Genomic DNA, 18,366 nt, shown 5'->3' on the forward strand with positions numbered 1-18,366 from the left:
GAGGAGGGAAGGTGGGGTGGGATGGGTTGGGGTGGGTGGGGGTTCAGAGGTTAGCGATTCTAGTAGGTATACGGGGTTCTTTAGTATTTACTGCGGTAATTAATTAATTAACGGGGTACAAATTCATACTAATTAATTAATTAATTAATTAATTAGCAGGGTACGAGGGCGCAACACATCTTCTTTCCCGTGTGGGTGGTGCAGTGTTGTCTCCCCCGGTGGGTATCTGTCACAGTACAATGTAGTGGGTTTGTTCCACGTGGTTTCGGAGGCACGGTACTTTAGTGCATTTTCTTTTTTCCTGGTGGACGGTACGGTGTCGGTACGCCAATTCCCTTTCCCGGCTTTCCCGGCGGTTTCTACCCACGTCACGGTAAAAATGCGGTTCGTTTTCTGTTCCCCGGTGGGAACTGGTAGTTCTTCAGCACGGTTCGCGTATATCAGCCCTATCGATCCCTTTGCCGGCATCACGCGGTGCTGTGTTTTTGAAGTTTCCCGGTTGAAACTATCTGGCAGCTCTTCAACACAAATCAGTAAGCACTTCCTGGTCTATTTTTTGGGGACACAAATGGTTTTTCATAGAGTGTGAAGGGCTACGACCTCAGAGGGTCTTAATTAGCCCCGTACCCAGGCTCTGTTTCCTTTACGGAATAAAGACAGAGTCTGGGTACGGGGCTAAGCCGAAGATCGGCGTGGACGACTACAACGGGACAAAGGGAATCTTAGCCCCGTGTCCAGGCTCGGTCTCCTTTACGGAACAAAGACCTGAGTCTGGGTACGGGGCTAAGGAGAAGATCGGCACGGACGACGACTCCAGGACGAAGACAGAACTTCGTGCGCAACGGCCGTCATTGAGTAATCAATAAATCAATTCCTAACACATTAATTTATTAGTCCTTTAGATTTGCAAGTGAAATTGACGTGGACGACGACGAGTGACGTGGGCGACGACAAGAAGGCGACGAAGAAAAATATTTTGTGCAACGGTCGTCAGGTAATTAGAAAAATATCTACCCGTATTAATAATTAATTAAATTTTCTATAGTGTGGTTCTTGAGCCCACTGATGGCCGTCGCCGTTGTCATACAGCAAATCCCGGTTAGTGCTTGAGTAAATAGTTTTTACGACTCTGACATACTGTTTACCCCTAGATAAAGAGTTTGCGTATGGCAGAGAGCCCAGCCTGGCAAGAAGCGCTCCGTTGTGATCGGGCAAGCCAGGCCTATTGGGTTAAAGTCAAGGGCTGGTTTGCTTGAAACGGCCAGTTAAAGACCAGGGCCGATTTGCTTGAAACGGCCAATTAAAGTCAGGGGCCGATTTGCTTGAAACTCCAGAAGAGCAACGGCTATTTCTGACCATTTGCGTTGCTCTTCGAAGACGGATAGTACAGTGAGTGCCTAATATATTTACCTTTGACTAACCTGATGTGTGTTTTGCATATAGAACGTCGTTTTAGTCCCCGCTACAAATGGGACTGTGATGGTGGGAAGCCTTCCTCTTCAAGATGCCGTCATTGCCAGGTAAGAAAAAATAACCCACTTTCTCACGCTTATTAATTATTATCTTAGTTGCCCATATGCCCCCATGGATCATCGTTTCAAGGATCAAGAAGATGGACGAAAATCAATCACGGAGATGGCTGCAATGCTGTCTTCCTTGATTTTACAAGTACCTGTTATTGGGATGAGCTTTGACATATACTATATAATCGTTTTCTCCTAGTTAAAAATCAAGGAAGAGAGAGAATTCAACGCCATCAAAAAATTTCAGGTGCGATCCGTTTAAATTAATTAATCTATAACGTAAGGGCCAAAAAACAAATATTAATTATTTAAATTAAAGAAATTTAAAGGGAGATCAAGCTAGGTAGATAGGAAGCTATAGGAAACACTAGGGTAAGATAGATAGGTAGAAAGGCAGTCAGGCAGAGGATAGAGAAGCTAGAGTCCATGGGGTTAAATTACTAGATTAATTAAATTATATGATTTTTTTTAAAAATGGCCCTACGTTACTGTAAATATTACTATAAATTTTTCCCTTGTTACTCTGTATATAATGATTCTTTTTTGTTTTTTCTGGGTTTTCAATCGTCAAAATTGGCAAGCCGGAAGTTCGAATGAGAGGGACGGCGACGACGACGGCGACGGCAACCAGGACAAGGGGGGCAGTGGCATTGGCAATGACGACAGCTAAGGGGAAGACAAAATATCTTGGTAAGAAAGTTTTGAATAGTACGCAGAACGAGGTACTAATAACAGCACTTCTTTTAGAACAAACGTCAGTGAACGGACCATCGCAAGAAGAAGTAATATTTATTTATTTATTTATTAATGTAAATAATTTTTTTCGAATTTTGTGTGCTTTTTTATTACTGCCTTATGCAGAAAATTTTTAATTTTTTATATGGGCTGCCTCAGGCTCCAGCAGCGAGCTGAGGCATTTTAGACCCATAGGCGCAATACACACAAATATGCGAGTTCGCGTTTTCTCACAATGCCTCTGACGCTTTCAGTGCGCTCATATGGATGCATGCAGCCTTTATTTGATTACCTCTTTGCCTTAGACTTCAAGGACGCGCGTTTATCAGTCTCAGATCCGGTAGACGGACAAAGTCCGTCGTCGAGATGGCAAAAAGGATGGCGATCTTTCTTTTATCCGCACTCGTCGTCTGCTCCTCGTCCCGTAAGAGCGCGCATGCACACAAGGGAACCAAAAGCCCCAAGGGGACACCACGCCTCATAGATGCTTCTGTTGTCAACCTTGACACAAGCGGGAACCGAACGCTCTACGCCGTTCGCGGCGAAGTCGTCGCCCTTAGATGTCGTCACGCGGACACGGAAACGGCCCGCTGGTGGTACAACGGCACGAGGGGCGGCGGCGTAGGCCGAGAAATGAAGGGCGTCAACTACACGATCGCTCGCAACGACAGCAGTTCGATTGTCGTCAAAACGGGCTATTCCTACCGATGTCAACTCGTCGACAGATCGGGGGCCGTCGTTTTTCGCTCGGGTTGGGTCCGAATCGAAGCGGGACGTGAGTACGGCGCGGGGATGAGGAAGGAACCAAAAAAATAGCGATTTTTTCTTTATTTTAGAGCGTCCTCGTATCGGCGGTTTGCCGTCCGTCGCGGTTGTCATGGAAACGAAAGCGACGAACGTCTCGGCGGCGAAGTTCAATTACAGCGTCGTCGCCGTGCCGCCCGCCGTCTTGCGATGGAAGTGCTACAGGCGCGAGAATTCGACGGCGGAGGTAAACGCGTCGTTCGACGACGGTCGTCTCGTCGTCGACGCGTCGTCGTCGTTTTCGGAGCCGATGTCGTGCCGTCTGTGGGCGTCGAATGCAGTGGGAAACGCGTCGCGAGTGATTCGACTCTTCAACAGTAAGACCATCGACGGTTTATTACGTTTGTGTCATTATAAGTTTATTTAACCGTAGAGCGTCCTGTTATTGACTGTCCGCATCGAGCGAATCGAATACCGTGCGGCGGGAATGGCCAGTTGGTCTGCTTTGTCGATAGTCGGTCGACGGCTCCTGCGAATGTCGCCGTCATTCATGCGCCGAGTAACGCCGCCGTCCGTACTATTGAATTTCTTCGCGTCTCGCCGTCTCGCTATTCGATTCGAGTTCCTATCCGGCATGCGAGCCCCTGTTCGTCAGGAAAGTACACGATTCACTTTGCTGATGCATTGGGACGCCAAGCAACTCAGGAAATATCTCTCAACGTTACTCAGTGTACGACGAGCTTTTATTGATGTTATTCCTACGGTATATTGTTCTTCACACGCACAGGTACATTTCTGGGATTTCGTAACGTCGAAGAGAACAAAGCCGCCGTCGAACTGACAATTAGAAACTACGCGTGTCAAAACGGTCTCCTCTTTCAAAATGTGACCATCGAGGAGTACGATGATTTTAAGCATCATCGAAGGAACGTTACCGTGCCCATGGCAGATACGTTGACCGGGTCTCTTCTAATGCCGCTTACGTACGATTTATCTCGTATTTCTGTTCGAGGCACCGGTCTCACAGCCCTCGGAACGACTTTGCATGACAAATTAGCAATAGAATCGTGTCACTGGTACAATGACACGGGTTATTATGATGACTGGTACTACCACAACGACACGTGGCTTTATGACTACTACTACAACTGGCACGGTATGGCAGAATAGGAGAAAATACTTGTATTGTGATTTCGTTTTTCAGGCGACTGCTCTCCTAACATAACGGTCATCGAAAAGGGGATGTTTGATAACGGCGACGTGTGGATCGAATTGGACTTGTCACTCGAAGGCTGCGACGACGTGATGTTCATGCTTGAGTATTGGTCGAAATCGGGAGACGATTTTGGAACTGTTATGTTGTCGTCGAAGAAAAACAAGACGGTCGTCAGCGGTCTAATGGAGGGAAAGATGTACAATTTTCATCTCGCACCGATTAAAATGAACGGATCGGATACTGGGAAAATGCCGAAAATTGAAATGATGAATAACAACGAAATCAATATGGAGGTGTCTGCAACTCCCGAAAGTGAGACGTGTCGATAGGCTTAGCCGATAAAATAATATAACGTTTACACTCGCAGAAATGCCAGAAAATGACAGTCGGTCAATTATAGACAGGGAGCGTCTACTATATCCAATAATCATACTCTCAATCCTCTTTGCCATATCAGGAATCGCCGTCGTCTATCTCTGCTGCTATTTGTACATTTGTCGGTACGTTATTTCTTTTGTTCCACGAGTCACGTGTTTATTTTGTTCTCCTAGAAACAGAAGAGGTTTCGCCGACGTAGCAGTCGACTCCAAGGCCGTCCAATTGACGGCAACGAATGTACTAGCCGAGAAAGAGACGAAGACGATCAGTAACGGTACGTCGCACAGGGAGAGCCCGACCCCAGACCCCCACGAATCAAGTTTATAAGATATAGGTACATGTACCACTTTAGAGGTTAATACCTGCGACCCAGGCTAACCAATTGAGATGTTATTTTACTAGGGACACATACTGTACAGATTCTTAGCAAGGAAGAAATAGAGCAGGCAATATTCAATCCCATATTTCGCTTTATATCCCCTTCACACAAAACACACAACATAACGCGGTGAAAAGTACAAGTAATACAACGTTCCTCTGCGTCATCGTCCAGAAATCACATCTCGTCTAATAATATCAAATACACTAAAAAGTCTCTACACCTAATCACGTAATACTAATAATCATATACAGTTCTAAGAAGCATGCAATTTTTTTTCCCCCCGTGACAAGTCTAGTCGTCTCCCTTTCGAGCGACGGGCTGAACCGCGTTCACTTCCGCATACTCGACCGGTTCCACTAAAGCCGGTCGCTTGATCGCCGTTGACGGCGCGTGCGAGACAACAAAGTCCGGTTCAATGTACTGCAGACCCTGGAGAGAAGAAAAAAAATAAATGAGAAGACGAAATAAATAATTATATAATACGCACGGGAGTTCCAGGCGGCGGAGAGATGGTCTTCTCCCGTTTCTTCGGTTGCTTGACGACGGCAGCGTACATCACCTCGCCGGATTCTATAGCCGGTGGAAGCGGTTTTCGCTCCGAGGCGCCGCGTTTGGCGGCTCCGCGTTTGGCGGCCGAACTGCTCCCGTTTACCGGCTTCGACGGAACGGGTAGCGTCGCCGCGCGCGCCGACGGTCCAGCGTAGCCCTCTTCGGACAGATTGGCATAGCCGTCGAATTTCGACGGCGATTGCATCGGTAGACGTCCCGTCGCCAGACCGACTTCGGCATATTCGTTATCTGGTGGCACGCTGATTAAATAATAGAAAAAAAGACACGTGAGTATGTGAACTGAAAAAGGTTATGTTATTTATTTATCTCATTTGCAGTTCTGTTAGGTTTTTTTATGGGCTCTATTTCTATAGATTCATTCGCTGAGAGAACGCGTCAGATGCAGAGGTGCCTCTATACCTATGATCTATCTTACCTATTCTCGCTCTGCTTATCCTCTAGTCAGTGGGAATAGAAAGCGGTGGGAGACGCTTTCTCTCTCGCGTACGCGACGGGGTCTTACTTACATCGAGGCCTTGGGAGCCGCTGGTGGTGGTGGTCGAGTCTCGACTGACGACTTCTTGCTGGCCTTTTTTTTGCTTATCATCTTTCTTTTCTGCTCACTTTCCTCCTCCACTTCGACGTCATCGTCTCCTTTTTTCTTGTCCTTCTTTTTCTCTTTCTTTTTCGATGCCTTTGCCTTTTCGTTTGCTTTCTTCTTTGTTTCTTTGTCTGTCTCCCCCTTTTCTCTCTTCTCTTCTTCCTTGTCCTCGTCCTCCTCCTTTTCGTGCCGCTTCTTCGTAGACTTTTTCTTTTTCAATGCTTTGTCCTCCTTCGCCTTTTCTTTTGCTTTCTTCTTCTTTTCCTTGTCCGTCTCCTCCTGTTCTCCCTCTCCCTCCTCCTCCGCCGTCTCCTCATCCTCCTTTTCATGCCGCTTCTTCGTAGACTTCTTCTCTTTCTTCTTCAATGCTTTGTCCTCCTTCGCTTTTTCTTTTGCTTTCTTCTTCTTTTCCTTGTCCGTCTCCTCCTTTTCTTCCTCTCCCTCCTCCTCCGCCGTCTCCTCTTCCTCCTTCTCCTGCCGCTTTCCCTTCACCTTCTTCTCCTTTTCCTTCTTTTTCTGTTTCGGCGTCCCCATTTCCTCGTCGTCGCCGTTCTCCTCCTTCTTTTTCTTACTCCGCTTCTCCTCCTTTCCTTTCTTCCCCTTCCTTTTCCCCGTCGGCGTCTCCTCCTCGGTCGACGGAATCTCTTCCTCCGTCTGACGCATCCTCATTTCCTCACGCATAACTTTCGCCGTCTTCTGTTTACTTCTCACATCCTCGTCGCCTTGCGGCTTCTCCTCGCCGTCTTGTTCGTCCGGCGAAACGTCTCTGCAGCACTTCGAGCCCATTGCCTAGCCTCTGACCTTGCCCGTGACCTTTCTCCGAGATACCGGATCGAAAGCGATTCTTCTTCCTCTTTCGAGGAAAGGCCCGGCCTGATCTTTACGTCACGGCGTGACGCTGATAGAGTCGGTTGATTACGGGGAATCGGCCAGCCGGCAAGCGATTTGGGGAAACCGGTCGTTACGAGCGGCGGAGAAAGGGCGTTCTCTCGCCGACGCACGTGATACGCTGACATCCATAATATCATTTCAATTTATGGCTTTAATTTTTACAACAATTGCGAGAGATTTATAGAGCAGAATTTGAACTAGATACAATCAGTTCCTGCAGGGATCGATCTGTAATCGGTATAGCTTTCAAGGCAAGGCTGTATTCTTGGAACAGAATATCCCTTTTGCACCACTACTGGAACGTCGTATTGCCCCTGCGAGGCTTTTTTCGGAACGCTGTAAGTATTTGTTGTCGGAATCGAATAGTGACCCCTGGTCACAGACGGAGGAGGAACTCTCCTCGCTGGAACCGAATACTCGCTGGTAGCCATTGGTGGATCTGCATCAGCATTTGCACTCGACATCGCTTGGTTTTCCTCGTCTTTTTTCTGCAGCGTGCGGAAGGAAGATGCCTGAGGCGAATTCTCATTCGCAGAAACATCCGTGTTTTCACAATGAGCCATTGTAGATGTCGTCGCAGTTGGGCAGCTCGGTTCCGTCGAAGAGTCGGCTGTCTGTGACTTCTTTTTGCTAGTAAAAAATGATATCAGATATAAGTAAGTGATCACAGGTATATACAGTACCGAAAATAGAAGTAAATAGTATAGCCAAGGACGACGAGGACGGCAATTACTAGCAGCGGTATGATGATGTACAGCGAGCCACTTTCCGTCTTTGGAGACTTCGTCACAAACGACTCTGGATCATACAAAACGGTTTCTATTTTGAAAATAGTAGCGTAGCTCCCATTGCACATCACCAATGTCTCAGAGACGTTCATTTTGAAGTCAATCGAAGGACTGCAACGAAAGGTTCGATCGCGTAAATTTTTCCAATTGGTCACATTGAGATGAAGGTTAGTATCGTTCAAATTTGTGAAATTGCCGTCCGAGTCCTCTTCTTTCCAGTACGCTGTTGTAGTAGCCACAGCGCAGGTAATACGAACGATTTTGCAAAGCTCCTCATCATCGTAGCCTGCACTCGTCTGAGCTATAATGAAGGGAAAAAAATCGAAATCAGGCTAGGTCAATTTAGCGTAGATTGATTCACCTATGCAACATTGGCAAAGAACATACAGAAGAGCGAGGAGACAACAAAGGCGCGGTTGTCTCATTGTAAAATGAGACAACAGTAGCTGGGAGGAAAGATAAAAAGAAAGGAGGTCCTCTGCTAATCAATTAACATAACCGTTAGTCTGATTTCAGGGGGATTTGGTTAGTATCGCAACTGTTACCGTAGCAACCAATCATTCGACTAGATACGTTTATTCTTAGCGAAAGCAGATCAACTGCTTCGATCGTTACAAAGACAACGTTTGTTTTTAGCGAAAATGAATGTCAGCATACTGAACCCCGTTCTCCTTCTTCGGAGTCGGCGGCGACTTGGTCTTCTTATTCTTCTTTTTGAAGTCCAAGGCAGCGTACTCGACTTTCTGCAATGCAGATGGCATGGCATCTCAATACGATTACGCACGGTCTAAGTGGCCCTCACCTCGCTCGGTTCGTTGCCCGCCGACACGTATCCGGTGAGCACAACGTCGGCGGACGAACTTCTCATCTCGACGCGAGGAGCTTGGGAAGCTGCACCAGGCAGATCCGACGCCTCGCCCAATTTCCTGCGTATCATCGGAAAACCTGTGACCCCATACATATGATATGATGATATGACAGTGTCTTGTAGAGAAAAATTCAGCACCTCTGAGTTTGTAGTAGACTAGGAGAACGACGACGATGACGAGAATAAGAACGAGAGGAGGCACGACGTAGTAGATCCATTCGGGTGCCCCAGACGACTGCGATCCAATCGATGGCGTAATAAAACCGTCCGTCTGCGTGGTCGGCTGAAGAACCGTAGGACGTCCAACCGTGTCGTTTGTCTCTGGAAGTGGCGGTGGTGGAGTGCTTGGCGACGGTGAAGAAGTGCTCGGAGTCGCGCGATTATTGCCGGAAGATCGGCTCGTGGGCGTCGGCGTATCGTCCGTTATCTCGCAATCTACTTTGTCCTTGAAGTCGAGCCAGTTTGTCTCGACAGTGGAGTTGACTGAAAAAAAAAAACCCTCGCATCTATTACTTACACGCACTCCCTAGCACACTCTGTACCGCTGAAATAGAGGTAGCTGCTCCAGAGAATCGATCCGTTCATGTGCACGCCGCAGATATAGCGTCTCCTATAGGCGGACATGTCGAACGTAAAGCTGAAATTCGTCGGTCGATCGTAGGACGTTCGTTCGATTATCTCCTCGTCGGCAGACGAGCGCAAGTCGGGCGGTAGATGCTCTAGACGAACGACCCATGTCATGGAGCCGTCGAAAGGCACGCCGACATCGCAAACGAGCAGAAACGAATCGCAGAGGTTCGGCGTGTAGCGCGGGCTCGGCGACGGGCGAGGAGACGTCGTGTACGTCACGCGGCGACGACTCGACGCTGCTATAATAATAATAATAATAAAAGGAGGGCAAAGGGCAAGAGGATTTGCCACTCGTTCTAGATACGGCGAGGAGAAGGTTTCGTACCGCTTTGGGACAGAGAGGCGACGAGGAGGAGAAGAAGCGCGAACTGACGCGCCATTTTAGGGAAGAGATGACACCGCTACTAAAGCTGAAAACGAGATTGACGCTGTGACGAGAAAAGACCGACCGCATAATTGCACAAGTTTTTGCCCCTCGGTCGTCAAGAGCAACCGACACGACGACGAGTAACGACCGGCGACTTCCGTAATTTTCCTACTCCTTCCGTCGACTCTTCGCGAAAAGGGCTCTCAAGTAGGGCGTTTTCCTCGTATCTGGAAAGTCTCCGGTTCTGGAATGTATCATGTATCAGAGACGGGACTTCGTGATTTTATTTTCGACGACACACAGTTACGTCCTGTCTGTTGCCTCTAGAAAAAGGTCTACAGTGTTTTATCTACACGGTGTCTTAGCGACGAAATCTCTTTAGAAGGTTCATTCGATGTTGGCGGTCTCAAGGCTCCACGTCCGTCTCGATCCGAGTCTCTAGGGGACTTGAACCTATCGAGGTACGATTAGTGAGGTCACTGTTAGTGTTAGGAAGGTGAACGCACTCCGTCCTCGCTCTTCAGCGGGTTTTCTTCCGGCAACGCGTGTCCGTTCGGATACGTATTTTGGTAAACGTTCTCGCACATAGCATGATCGTCAATCGGATTGAAACTCGTCAAGACTACCGTGAAAAGGAGTCCATTTAAAACGGGTTCCCCAAAGGGGCCCCCTCCTGGTAAATTCTTACCTATATCTCTTCCCCTTTTCTTGGCTTCACGCCTAGAAATTAGAAAGGCGGCAATTGCGATGCTGACTAGGAAAACGGTGGCGCACGCCACCGTAACGTAGACCCAGAGCAAATTGCCTAGATAAGAAATGTGGTCAAAGTGACTGAGATCATCTGGACCAATTTACGCGATGACGATGATCCGTTACGTCCTTGATTTCGCTCGTTCGGTACGTCCATGGGGCCTAGGGCTAAGCAAAAGAAAACACTAGTGACTTTCTTCCTGCCACTCTGAGGAAGGTCAGGGCACTTTGAATATCTTCAAGACGATCGCGTTCAGTCGGACCAGAGCTCTCAGTCGAACTGTCTGGCTTGATTACATCTTCGCTTGTGGCAGTGCCGTCATCTTTTCAATCGATATCAGTTATAGTTCAACGAGATGACCCTGATTTTAGAGAGAATTGCGCACCTTTGGAGCCGCTGCCACTTCCAGCGCCATTTCCACTACCACTGCCACTGCCTCCGGGTTTTACATCGTCGACACCGAGTTCTCTGCCTGATCCGCTGTCGCCTGACCCGCCGCCGCTACCGGAGGGTCCACCGCTGAGGTCAGACTTTTCTTCGCCTTGTCAAGATTCTATTGTTTGTGAGAGCCCCAATCCTTTGAGCCTACCTTGTGTCGGAATGACATCTCGTTCGGTGCTCGCCGTTTGAGCATGTTCTATAGTTGGAAAAATTCGCGGTGCGAATACGTGTCGATGGTCGTCGTTACCGGTTTCTTTCGTGGGCGGAACTGACCGAATTGCCGGTTTCAGCGTTGCTAAGATAGAATTTCCAATTCGCTTTCTGATACTTTCGACGTTGGCTGTTACCACCTTTCTCCGAGGCGGAAGAATTATCAGTCGACGCTGGAGTCACAACGACGTCTAAAAATCTTGTGCTGGCAACGCGGAACAATAGACTCGTCGCCACATTGTTTACGTATACTGTCGGTAGTAGCGGCGGTCGTCCGGGCAGGTTTATCCGTGGAACCTATAGAAAAAGCTTTCACGTAACGCTGCGCAAACTTTGCGTCGCCGACGCTCTTTCTTTTCGGTGCGGCGCTATGCAGAGAAACAAAGACGCGCGCAGTTTACTTACGTTTCGTTGCGTATTCGGATTTCGGTGTCGCTTCTTCGCTAAAAGCACTGCCACTACTGCCACTGCCGCTGTAAGGAATCCCACTGCTCGCTACGCCTCCTCCACTTCGGCCATCTGTGTTTTGAACAAATTTGCTCAATATCGATTGAATTGCTTCACTCTGCTTCTCACCGCTTATCCCAAGGCAGCAGACGAAGATAACCACCCACTTGAAAGTCATCGAGCCTTCTAAGTTCTCCCTCGAAAAAAAATTGCCTCTGTCGCTGTGAGGGCTTCTCTTTAATCACCAGCGTTTTTATCAACGTGGGAAGTTGACGTCTGACGTTCTGTCCTGCGAATGGTCGTAACAGGAATGGCCTCGAGTTTGGCCCGGGTTCAACAATCTGATTGTACCTTCCCTAAGTTTGCGGGAAGCTCTCCCACGGGGTCGCGTGTGAACGCCACGATTTCCTAAGAAAGCATTGTTTCTTCGACCTAAGCTAAATTATGCGATCTGGGAGAGCGAGCCGGAGTGGCACAGGGGAGAAAGACGAGCTCTGACGACAGGAGTCGCGAATTCGACCGTTGCGCAAGAAAAGGCTTTTCTTTGTGCTTACAATTTCGATCGAGAAACTCGTTTGGCATCTACGTACGTGCGGCCCTGTGGACCGATTGTCATTTTCGCGAGCTATAACTAGACTAGAGCCATTCTTCAGCTATTTCGTACTCAATTCTTGGCGATGGTTGAATGGGATTCAGTGTATCGTATTCGACGCTGTCTTGCTTTGCGAGCGGCGTTCCTCCTTCCGTCGAGCTCGCGTGGCCAATGTTTGCGTACTCAGTCTAGAGTCATAAGTGCGACATGCAATCAGCCGAGGTATATAAACCTACATTTGGTTTGACTTTGATCACTTTTGCATATGTCGGCTCCTCCGGTTGTGCGTCAAAATCCGATGCCGTTTGCATGAAGGCTTCTGTAATTTTGTCCAACTCGTCAAGAACTGCAGATGGAACGGGTTGTGCCGTATCTTTGTCATCAGTTTCCAAGACAACGGGATTTCTTTCCTCTTCATCCGTCTTGGAATCCACTTTTGGCTGAAAAGCGGGGTCTAGCTCTGTATGGAAGACAGCGTTAGGAGCTAGTGACTGCATTCAGAGTCTAAATCTTACCAAATTTACTCTTTGACGCCAACGAGACCAGCACAGGATGGTAAGTCGTCGGCTTCGTCTCTGAGCCAGTAAAAGATTTGTCTAAAATCTCATCAGGATGTTTTTGTTTGTGTCTCACACCTTCAGCTTTGATGCCACTCTTTGCACTTGCAGTTCTGACGACGTTATAATGTGGGCGCGGTGGATTCCAAGGCGGGGTGTCTTCCTTAGTTGTCTCTTTGTTTTGAACGGATTCGCCTTTAGCGGAAGCTTCAGCACGAGTAGCTTCGCTTCGTCCGTTTTCGTTCGATGTCGGTGGTAGGTTGCTCATTTCACTGACCAAACTTTAATTATAAAGTTCATTTAGTACATAGGCGTTTGGGTGTGCACGCATACCTAAACATATTAGTCACAGCAGGATCGGGCGGAAGTGACAGTCGAACAACTCTCGTGATTTCGAGTTTTCCTATTTAGAGAGGAAAGAAGAGTGATAAAACAGCTTTTGATTTTGATTTTTGACGTCTACCTTTCCGTTTTCCTTTTACGTGGACGACCACGGCAATAAGGACTATAATGCCCAGCAAGAACAGTACGCAGAAAACTGCAATAACAGCATAGATCCACCCGTCAGTGTGCGAATCTATATTGTCGTAATTTCTGAAGTAAATTCCTTGATCAGTCGCAACGTACCTTTCGCGGGAGGTGACGTCGTTCTTTCTGTGGTAGTAGCTACTACGCAGAACGGATATCAAGGAGGTATTGTAGGTCCTGTTTCAAAGCTTACTCGAAGTAAACGTTGCTGAAGGCGTATGAGCAGAAGACGGTATAACTATTACTCCTGTTGGCGTTAGTAAACCAGAGTCTTTTACTGTCGTTGAAGCTGCGATACAAGCGATAGCAAAGAACGCATGCATGGTGCTAAACGGGGTTACCTGAGAGCGTTGTAGTTACGGCAAGAGGGCTTGTTCTTGTTCTCAATACGCTTGCAGCAGTGCTTATTGTAGGCATAGAGCTTGGCAGTTTTGAAGTGCCTGAGAGAGTGTAGGTAATTTGGGCATGGCTATGAAGGGAGTTCTTACTTAGAAGCGCAGAAGTAGTCGTTAGGCGTGGTGTCCAAGAGACTGCTGCAGTGCTGACAGGATTTTCTCTCTTGGAGGTAGAAATTTGGCTGAACGAATAACCTAAAGTGTATGTTCTGGCCGCATATTTGACATAGCGCTGAATGACATTTACTTAGAAGCGTAGGAGCAATTGTTGCTTTAGTGGGTACCGAAAATGGCACCGGTGTTTTAGCACGCCGAGTGTCTATAGGCATAAGCGTTTTATACCTGCTAGATGGCACTAACCGGGGTTACCAGGTAACGAAATGGTAGGAAGGATTGTTGTCAACAAACGTGCTGCAGTGCTTATGGAACTTGCTGCAGTGCTTACGGAATTTGTCTGAGGCGGACAGCATCTGGATTCATTGCCTGCCAATTCTCACGTACAGTAGGTGGCAATATTGATTTTCTTTACCTTGTATGACTAATTCTGCCATCGAGCTGCGAATCTCACGTGTAGCATTTTTTGTGGTGCACCAAAGTTTAGCTCCGTTAAAGAACGGGTTTCCTCGTAGAGTTAGCGTCTGTTGATTGTTACTTAATGACAGCAGGTTCTTGTCTAATTCATGAGTAGTTACATTACTGCTCCACACTTTACAGTCATCGCAATCACGGGTAAACAACTGCCAGACGGTAGTTGCCGTCTCCAAACGCGAGCTTGGGCTGCAAGTTATGCTGACTTTTGAATTTAAGGCAATTGGTAGCTTTGTTGTGTTATTATTGAGAGAAAAGGTCGAACTGTTGTTTGGCCAATTATTGACGCTATTTGCGGCACAGTTTCCTAAGATACACTGAATTGCAAGAACGCAGATGAAAATGGTAGTACCTTGTATGCTGAGAGAAATTCTCCGGTGAGCGTTCTTATAACCACATTCAAAAACACTGACGCTGTATAATACTGCAGGATCTGCAACAATTTGCAGAACGGTTCGGTTTATTATTTGTGCTACAGAGTGCTTCGCAGTGTCGTTGCCATGTATTGTGTATATTGGAATATCCGAAACGTATGGAGTAAATAGCCATGACGGGAGTTCTCCTTCAAAGGGGCAGTGAAGATTGACACGCTCGCACAATTCAAGGCTTTCTCTCCCCTGGGAGCTAAAAGGGGGTAGCGTAAGACTTCGTACCTTTTGGCCGTAAGTACCATCCCATTCTAATACAGCATCAACCTGTTATCTTAGATATGTGAGAGAGATGAACGACTTACTCGAGACTGTAAGCAAAGCGGTAAGCCAGAGACAGACGACCTTCATATCTCGTCACAGCGATCGCAGAGCTAGCTTCAACTGCCAGTGAGTGAGCGGATATAGATAGAGGTGAGAAGATCCTCCTCTATCATTCACAAGGACGCGGTAATTAGGACGGATTGTCTCTAGGTTAATCCGGCTACAAGTGCAAGCGAGAAAGCGGCTAAATCTATCGTGTTTCTGACCAACGGTTCGTGTCTCTAAAGCTTGCAACATCCTTCATACGGAAGTCGTTCGAAAGATGCTCCCCTTTTCGTCTTCTTGGAGAAAAGCAGACAGGGTCGTTTCCTAATCCATGGGAAAAGAAGAGAAATGATTAGGATGGGCGGACGACAGGAAATCGTTTACCGTGTCTCCGACCGCTGGAGACGCGCTGAAATTGCGCTCCAGCGACGTTTTCTTGGCCTCGGATGGGGGACTCCGGTCCTGGTTATCAGTTTCATCTATTCCGTCTATTGGTTTTTCTGCCTGGTCACCGCCCTTCAGTTCTTCGTTTTCTGTCTTCTCCTCTTCTTTGTTTTTTCCTTCGTCCTGCTGCTCTCCTCCTTCACCCTTCACTTCTTTGTTTTCTGTCTTCTGCTCTTCTTTGATTTTTCCTTCGTCAGATTGCTGCTCTCCTTCAGCCTTTAGTTCTTCGTTTTCTGTCTTCTGCTGTTCGTTTGATCCATCGTCCTTCTTCTCTCCTTCCCCTATTTGCTCGTTTTTCTCGTTTGCGATCAGAGTTTCCTTTTCTTCTTCTTGACAGTGCTCCCCCTGCCCCTCTTCTGCTTGACCGAAAGAGGCCAGCTTTGGCAAATTCTGATATCGATTTTTATCCTCGCAAAACCCCGGGGCAATGATCATTTCTTCGTTTGCTTCAACGATTTCTTCTAATGCTTTCAAGCTGAGTCAACATACCAGGTAGTCAATCAACTAGCTCACTCGTTATACTCACCTGTAAATCCCAAATCTTGGATGGTCTTTTCGATGCCTTTTTCCTGGTTCTATAAATTAAGAAAGCGCTATTACTAGGAGAATCAATTGCTATGTTGGCTTGGCTCGCACTTGTCCTGGAACGTCTTAAACAATATGAGGCAGTAAGGAGTATGACTATAAAGAGAACCACTACGACAACAGCAATGACGACGTATATCCACCAATTATCTAAAAATCGGAGTCAATGGTGAGTTCTATTCGCTTTGCTTGCAAGCGATTGAAAAGTAGTACCGGAAGCCGATTCTCTTGGCTCATTCGAAGTTGCCGGGGTTGGTGTGTTCGTGGGCATCGTCGAAGTTTCTGCATTATTATCTGAAGTTGGTGCGTTGTTCGTAGGCATCAAAAAAGGTGACATGCACTGTTGCAGTACCATCATTAGTCGTTGAGCCACTGCCTGTAGCATCAAATTCTGTTGGCGCAGTGATTGACGGAGCAGCAGGGACATTTGACGTTGCTGCATCATCTGTTATCGGTTTCTCTGCAGATCCCCCTTTCAAAAGTTTATTTTATGCCTGTGCTAAGAGCAAGTGGCATGCACTGCTGCAATCAATGTACCGTTAGTCGCCTCTGTTGTAGTCGTAGGCGTCACATTCATTGGCATCTCTATGCCGCTAGGAGGAACGCTTGTATTTGAGTCAGTAGTTGCGTTAACATTCACTGCAGCTACACCGAAGTTTCAATATTATAAATTTTGTTTAATATTTATTTAGACTACTTGTGCTAGGAGTAGGTGGCACCGTTGTACTGCCATTAGAAAAGACGCCTGTGGTCGCGTTAGCGTTTACTGTAGCTGACACTGTCATGCAGACAAGTCTACGTTTTAATTGTTTACTTTGCTAAGAATGACTCACCTGCATCTGTGCTGCTATTGGAGGCAGTGGGAACGTTCCTAGGCACTGGCGCTGTTGCAATCACTGTTAAAAGTTTATGTATGGTAAACGCCGATAAGTATGCATGCCTGTGCTAGGAGTAGACGTATGAGGATAGGGGGTCGTAGTCGCGTTAGTATTCACTGTAGAAAATAGTCAAATTTTAGGCGAATGTCTTCTAATATCTATGTAGATTACTTGTGCTAAGAGCCGGTGACACTGTTGTAGTTGAGTTGGTGGTAGTCACGTTAGCGTGAGATGTAGTCGGTATGTTTGTCACTGGCGATGATGCCACAGGCACTATTATTAAAGTTTCAGGCATATTAATACGTTTATATTTATCTAGAGTACCTGTGCTAGAAGTAGGCAACATTGCAGTACCATCAGTAGAGATGTTTGCTAAGTCAGTAGTCGCGTTTACTGACACTGTCACAAACGTGTCTGATAAATGCAGACAGGTGTACCTCTCTAATAAATGCCTTACTTGTGCTATTAGTAGTGGGTGACGGTACTGTTCTACTAGAAGAAGTGTTTGCTGCGGTCGACATACTCGTGGCCTCAGTAGTAGTTGCATTTGGAGAACGTGTCGCCTCTGTGATGGGTTAATTAGCAAATCGTATAGCTTATGATATCTGTAACGTGTAGTCGTATTTGTGTTAGGGGAGGTTCCGTTTGCGCCCTCGGTAGTTTCTACAATAACAGTAGATCATAAATGGTAACGCTTACGCGTAGAGCAGTCTACCACTGGTCGACTGTATGATAGCAGACGCAGTTGGTATCCTAGTCGTTGAAGAAGTTACTTTTGTTGACGGAAACGCAGTAGGTGTCGCTAAATGTGTATTTGTCCGTGAAACAACCTATATACTGCACATGATTTTACTAGATATCTTGGTTTCATTGGTTCTACTAGATTCCGTACTGGAGTCAGTTGTGCTAGCTAAGCACGGTTGTGTTACGGCACACATTAGAACGTCATAGAATTATGCCTACCGTTTGTCGTTTTGGAAGACGACGATCTCGTGAACGCTGTGGTGGAATTGAGTTTGTTTGAAGGCTCGGTTGTAGTCACTTGTGAAATGGCTTAGTCGCACTGGATATTAGCTATGACGTGGCGTAACTCACCGCTACTAGAAGGTTGTATAGTAGAAGGCCGTGCCGCTACGCCTGATGGTGTCACCCCTGAACGATCAGTATTCAAGCATTAAAGCGCATCAGAAACGTACTCGCTGTAGGTGTCGTCCCGTTGGACCCAATAGCGTAGACGGAACAGCATAGCGTGCAAAGACTCAGAATGAAACACCGGAGAGCGGTCATACCGTGTCTCTACGAGATTGCCTGTATACAGTATGGAATCAAACGAAAGCCACTGGCGTCCAGTCGCTTTCGTTGATAATTTACCATTTCACGGAAAGAAATGGTCCTGGAGGCAGTTTCACATCCTTATCCGCGTCCTCGAAATTGACCCCACCTCGGTCCGTTGATAAAGCATCTGTCTCTAGGATAGGCCACTGGACGAATCGCTTACCGCGTTTACGTCTCAGTCCGGCGTCTAACGGAAAGTACGTCAC

At 47.1% G+C, this 18,366-nt stretch overlaps 6 protein-coding genes and 2 long non-coding RNA genes across 18 annotated transcripts; 3 read left to right on the plus strand and 5 right to left on the minus strand.

Moving 5' to 3' along the window:
* The first annotated feature begins 77 nt into the window (after positions 1-77).
* On the plus strand, positions 78-2,458 carry LOC136196865 (uncharacterized). The gene is made up of 9 exons (XR_010672323.1): positions 78-533; positions 583-855; positions 903-994; positions 1,046-1,098; positions 1,152-1,389; positions 1,444-1,520; positions 1,569-1,668; positions 1,723-2,213; positions 2,271-2,458. It is a non-coding gene; the product is annotated as an uncharacterized lncRNA (long non-coding RNA).
* Positions 2,459-2,574: 116 nt separating this feature from the next.
* LOC136196751 (uncharacterized) lies at positions 2,575-5,906 on the plus strand. Of its 3 annotated transcripts, none has more exons than XM_065986393.1 (8): positions 2,575-2,682; positions 2,743-3,033; positions 3,095-3,379; positions 3,436-3,732; positions 3,790-4,158; positions 4,207-4,530; positions 4,586-4,718; positions 4,770-5,906. In XM_065986393.1, exons 1-8 carry the CDS (start codon positions 2,625-2,627, stop codon positions 4,921-4,923), a joined length of 1,911 nt encoding a protein of 636 aa, XP_065842465.1. In that variant the 5' UTR covers positions 2,575-2,624; the 3' UTR covers positions 4,924-5,906. The 3 variants fall into 3 exon arrangements, with proteins under 3 accessions (XP_065842465.1, XP_065842456.1, XP_065842448.1); XM_065986384.1 differs by having other exon boundaries at positions 2,586-3,033; positions 4,770-4,930; positions 4,999-5,906; XM_065986376.1 differs by having other exon boundaries at positions 2,586-3,033.
* Positions 5,049-7,074, minus strand: LOC136196831 (uncharacterized protein DDB_G0286299-like). The gene is made up of 3 exons (XM_065986486.1): positions 6,055-7,074; positions 5,466-5,787; positions 5,049-5,407 (listed from the first exon to the last, which is right to left on the minus strand). Exons 1-3 carry the CDS (start codon positions 6,912-6,914, stop codon positions 5,270-5,272), a joined length of 1,320 nt encoding a protein of 439 aa, XP_065842558.1. The 5' UTR covers positions 6,915-7,074; the 3' UTR covers positions 5,049-5,269.
* On the plus strand, positions 7,035-8,463 carry LOC136196872 (uncharacterized). Of its 2 annotated transcripts, XR_010672325.1 has the most exons (3): positions 7,035-7,834; positions 7,890-7,974; positions 8,027-8,463. It is a non-coding gene; the product is annotated as an uncharacterized lncRNA (long non-coding RNA). The 2 variants fall into 2 exon arrangements; XR_010672324.1 differs by having other exon boundaries at positions 7,035-7,974.
* Positions 8,368-9,889, minus strand: LOC136196841 (uncharacterized). 2 transcript variants are annotated; one of them, XM_065986506.1, is made up of 5 exons: positions 9,631-9,889; positions 9,218-9,541; positions 8,814-9,158; positions 8,610-8,752; positions 8,368-8,550 (listed from the first exon to the last, which is right to left on the minus strand). In XM_065986506.1, the coding sequence occupies exons 1-5, from the start codon at positions 9,683-9,685 to the stop codon at positions 8,440-8,442; spliced, it is 978 nt and encodes a 325-aa protein (XP_065842578.1). In that variant the 5' UTR covers positions 9,686-9,889; the 3' UTR covers positions 8,368-8,439. The 2 variants fall into 2 exon arrangements, with proteins under 2 accessions (XP_065842578.1, XP_065842571.1); XM_065986499.1 differs by having other exon boundaries at positions 9,218-9,544.
* A 44-nt stretch (positions 9,890-9,933) lies between these two features.
* LOC136196855 (uncharacterized) lies at positions 9,934-11,793 on the minus strand. The gene is made up of 12 exons (XM_065986518.1): positions 11,651-11,793; positions 11,480-11,593; positions 11,321-11,371; positions 11,215-11,265; positions 11,112-11,159; positions 11,013-11,060; positions 10,809-10,964; positions 10,650-10,745; positions 10,528-10,590; positions 10,361-10,477; positions 10,179-10,294; positions 9,934-10,125 (listed from the first exon to the last, which is right to left on the minus strand). The coding sequence occupies exons 1-12, from the start codon at positions 11,697-11,699 to the stop codon at positions 10,111-10,113; spliced, it is 924 nt and encodes a 307-aa protein (XP_065842590.1). The 5' UTR covers positions 11,700-11,793; the 3' UTR covers positions 9,934-10,110.
* Positions 11,794-12,047: 254 nt separating this feature from the next.
* Positions 12,048-15,020, minus strand: LOC136196728 (eukaryotic translation initiation factor 4 gamma-like). Of its 4 annotated transcripts, XM_065986361.1 has the most exons (16): positions 14,915-15,020; positions 14,534-14,860; positions 14,286-14,488; positions 14,123-14,231; positions 13,963-14,076; positions 13,841-13,912; positions 13,687-13,788; positions 13,540-13,638; positions 13,392-13,487; positions 13,298-13,339; positions 13,134-13,247; positions 13,004-13,073; positions 12,749-12,951; positions 12,629-12,688; positions 12,350-12,573; positions 12,048-12,301 (listed from the first exon to the last, which is right to left on the minus strand). In XM_065986361.1, exons 1-16 carry the CDS (start codon positions 14,958-14,960, stop codon positions 12,158-12,160), a joined length of 2,025 nt encoding a protein of 674 aa, XP_065842433.1. In that variant the 5' UTR covers positions 14,961-15,020; the 3' UTR covers positions 12,048-12,157. The 4 variants fall into 4 exon arrangements, with proteins under 4 accessions (XP_065842433.1, XP_065842417.1, XP_065842425.1 ...); XM_065986345.1 differs by having other exon boundaries at positions 13,298-13,336; positions 14,123-14,488; XM_065986353.1 differs by having other exon boundaries at positions 12,749-12,942; positions 14,123-14,488.
* Positions 15,021-15,063: 43 nt separating this feature from the next.
* LOC136196769 (mucin-21-like) lies at positions 15,064-18,320 on the minus strand. 4 transcript variants are annotated; one of them, XM_065986420.1, is made up of 20 exons: positions 18,197-18,320; positions 18,022-18,121; positions 17,921-17,962; positions 17,789-17,866; positions 17,679-17,735; positions 17,541-17,627; positions 17,438-17,488; positions 17,283-17,390; positions 17,150-17,224; positions 16,997-17,098; positions 16,888-16,941; positions 16,781-16,831; positions 16,645-16,725; positions 16,485-16,592; positions 16,300-16,419; positions 16,161-16,241; positions 15,999-16,097; positions 15,889-15,937; positions 15,303-15,837; positions 15,064-15,242 (listed from the first exon to the last, which is right to left on the minus strand). In XM_065986420.1, the coding sequence occupies exons 1-20, from the start codon at positions 18,197-18,199 to the stop codon at positions 15,174-15,176; spliced, it is 1,950 nt and encodes a 649-aa protein (XP_065842492.1). In that variant the 5' UTR covers positions 18,200-18,320; the 3' UTR covers positions 15,064-15,173. The 4 variants fall into 4 exon arrangements, with proteins under 4 accessions (XP_065842492.1, XP_065842475.1, XP_065842500.1 ...); XM_065986403.1 differs by having other exon boundaries at positions 17,921-17,977; XM_065986428.1 differs by lacking the exon at positions 18,197-18,320 and having other exon boundaries at positions 18,022-18,177.
* Positions 18,321-18,366: the final 46 nt, after the last annotated feature.

The sequence above is a fragment of the Oscarella lobularis genome, chromosome 1, assembly GCF_947507565.1.
Source record: "Oscarella lobularis chromosome 1, ooOscLobu1.1, whole genome shotgun sequence".
Classification (NCBI taxonomy): Eukaryota; Metazoa; Porifera; class Homoscleromorpha; order Homosclerophorida; family Oscarellidae; genus Oscarella; species Oscarella lobularis.

Bases quoted from the DNA above. Each gene is read 5' to 3' on its own strand.
- LOC136196831 (XM_065986486.1), bottom strand. From the start codon at position 6,914: ATGGGCTCGAAGTGCTGCAGAGACGTTTCGCCGGACGAACAAGACGGC. The intron at 5,788-6,054 runs GTAAGTAAGACC...TTATTTAATCAG, and splicing joins GCGGCTCCCAAGGCCTCGAT to CGTGCCACCAGATAACGAAT. The intron at 5,408-5,465 runs GTGCGTATTATA...TCTTCTCTCCAG, and splicing joins CTCCGCCGCCTGGAACTCCC to GGTCTGCAGTACATTGAACC.
- LOC136196728 (XM_065986338.1), bottom strand. From the start codon at position 14,960: ATGAAGGTCGTCTGTCTCTGGCTTACCGCTTTGCTTACAGTCTCGA. The intron at 14,861-14,914 runs GTAAGTCGTTCA...ATGCTGTATTAG, and splicing joins CGCTTTGCTTACAGTCTCGA to AATGGGATGGTACTTACGGC. The intron at 12,952-13,003 runs GTATGCGTGCAC...TTATAATTAAAG, and splicing joins GCTGTGACTAATATGTTTAG to TTTGGTCAGTGAAATGAGCA.
- LOC136196855 (XM_065986518.1), bottom strand. From the start codon at position 11,699: ATGACTTTCAAGTGGGTGGTTATCTTCGTCTGCTGCCTTGGGATAAGC. The intron at 11,594-11,650 runs GTGAGAAGCAGA...TTCAAAACACAG, and splicing joins CTGCTGCCTTGGGATAAGCG to ATGGCCGAAGTGGAGGAGGC. The intron at 10,746-10,808 runs GTGCGCAATTCT...TCGATTGAAAAG, and splicing joins AAGTGGCAGCGGCTCCAAAG to ATGACGGCACTGCCACAAGC.
- LOC136196769 (XM_065986403.1), bottom strand. The intron at 16,726-16,780 runs GTGAGTCATTCT...TCTGCATGACAG, and splicing joins CAATAGCAGCACAGATGCAG to TGTCAGCTACAGTAAACGCT. The intron at 15,838-15,888 runs GTGAGTATAACG...ATGTTGACTCAG, and splicing joins CCAAGATTTGGGATTTACAG to CTTGAAAGCATTAGAAGAAA.
- LOC136196841 (XM_065986499.1), bottom strand. From the start codon at position 9,685: ATGGCGCGTCAGTTCGCGCTTCTTCTCCTCCTCGTCGCCTCTCTGTCC. The intron at 8,753-8,813 runs GTGCTGAATTTT...ATGGGGTCACAG, and splicing joins AGTCTACTACAAACTCAGAG to GTTTTCCGATGATACGCAGG. The intron at 8,551-8,609 runs GTGAGGGCCACT...TCTGCATTGCAG, and splicing joins CGGGCAACGAACCGAGCGAG to AAAGTCGAGTACGCTGCCTT.
- LOC136196751 (XM_065986376.1), top strand. From the start codon at position 2,625: ATGGCAAAAAGGATGGCGATCTTTCTTTTATCCGCACTCGTCGTCTGC. The intron at 3,034-3,094 runs GTGAGTACGGCG...TCTTTATTTTAG, and splicing joins GGTCCGAATCGAAGCGGGAC to AGCGTCCTCGTATCGGCGGT. The intron at 4,159-4,206 runs GTATGGCAGAAT...TTCGTTTTTCAG, and splicing joins CTACTACTACAACTGGCACG to GCGACTGCTCTCCTAACATA.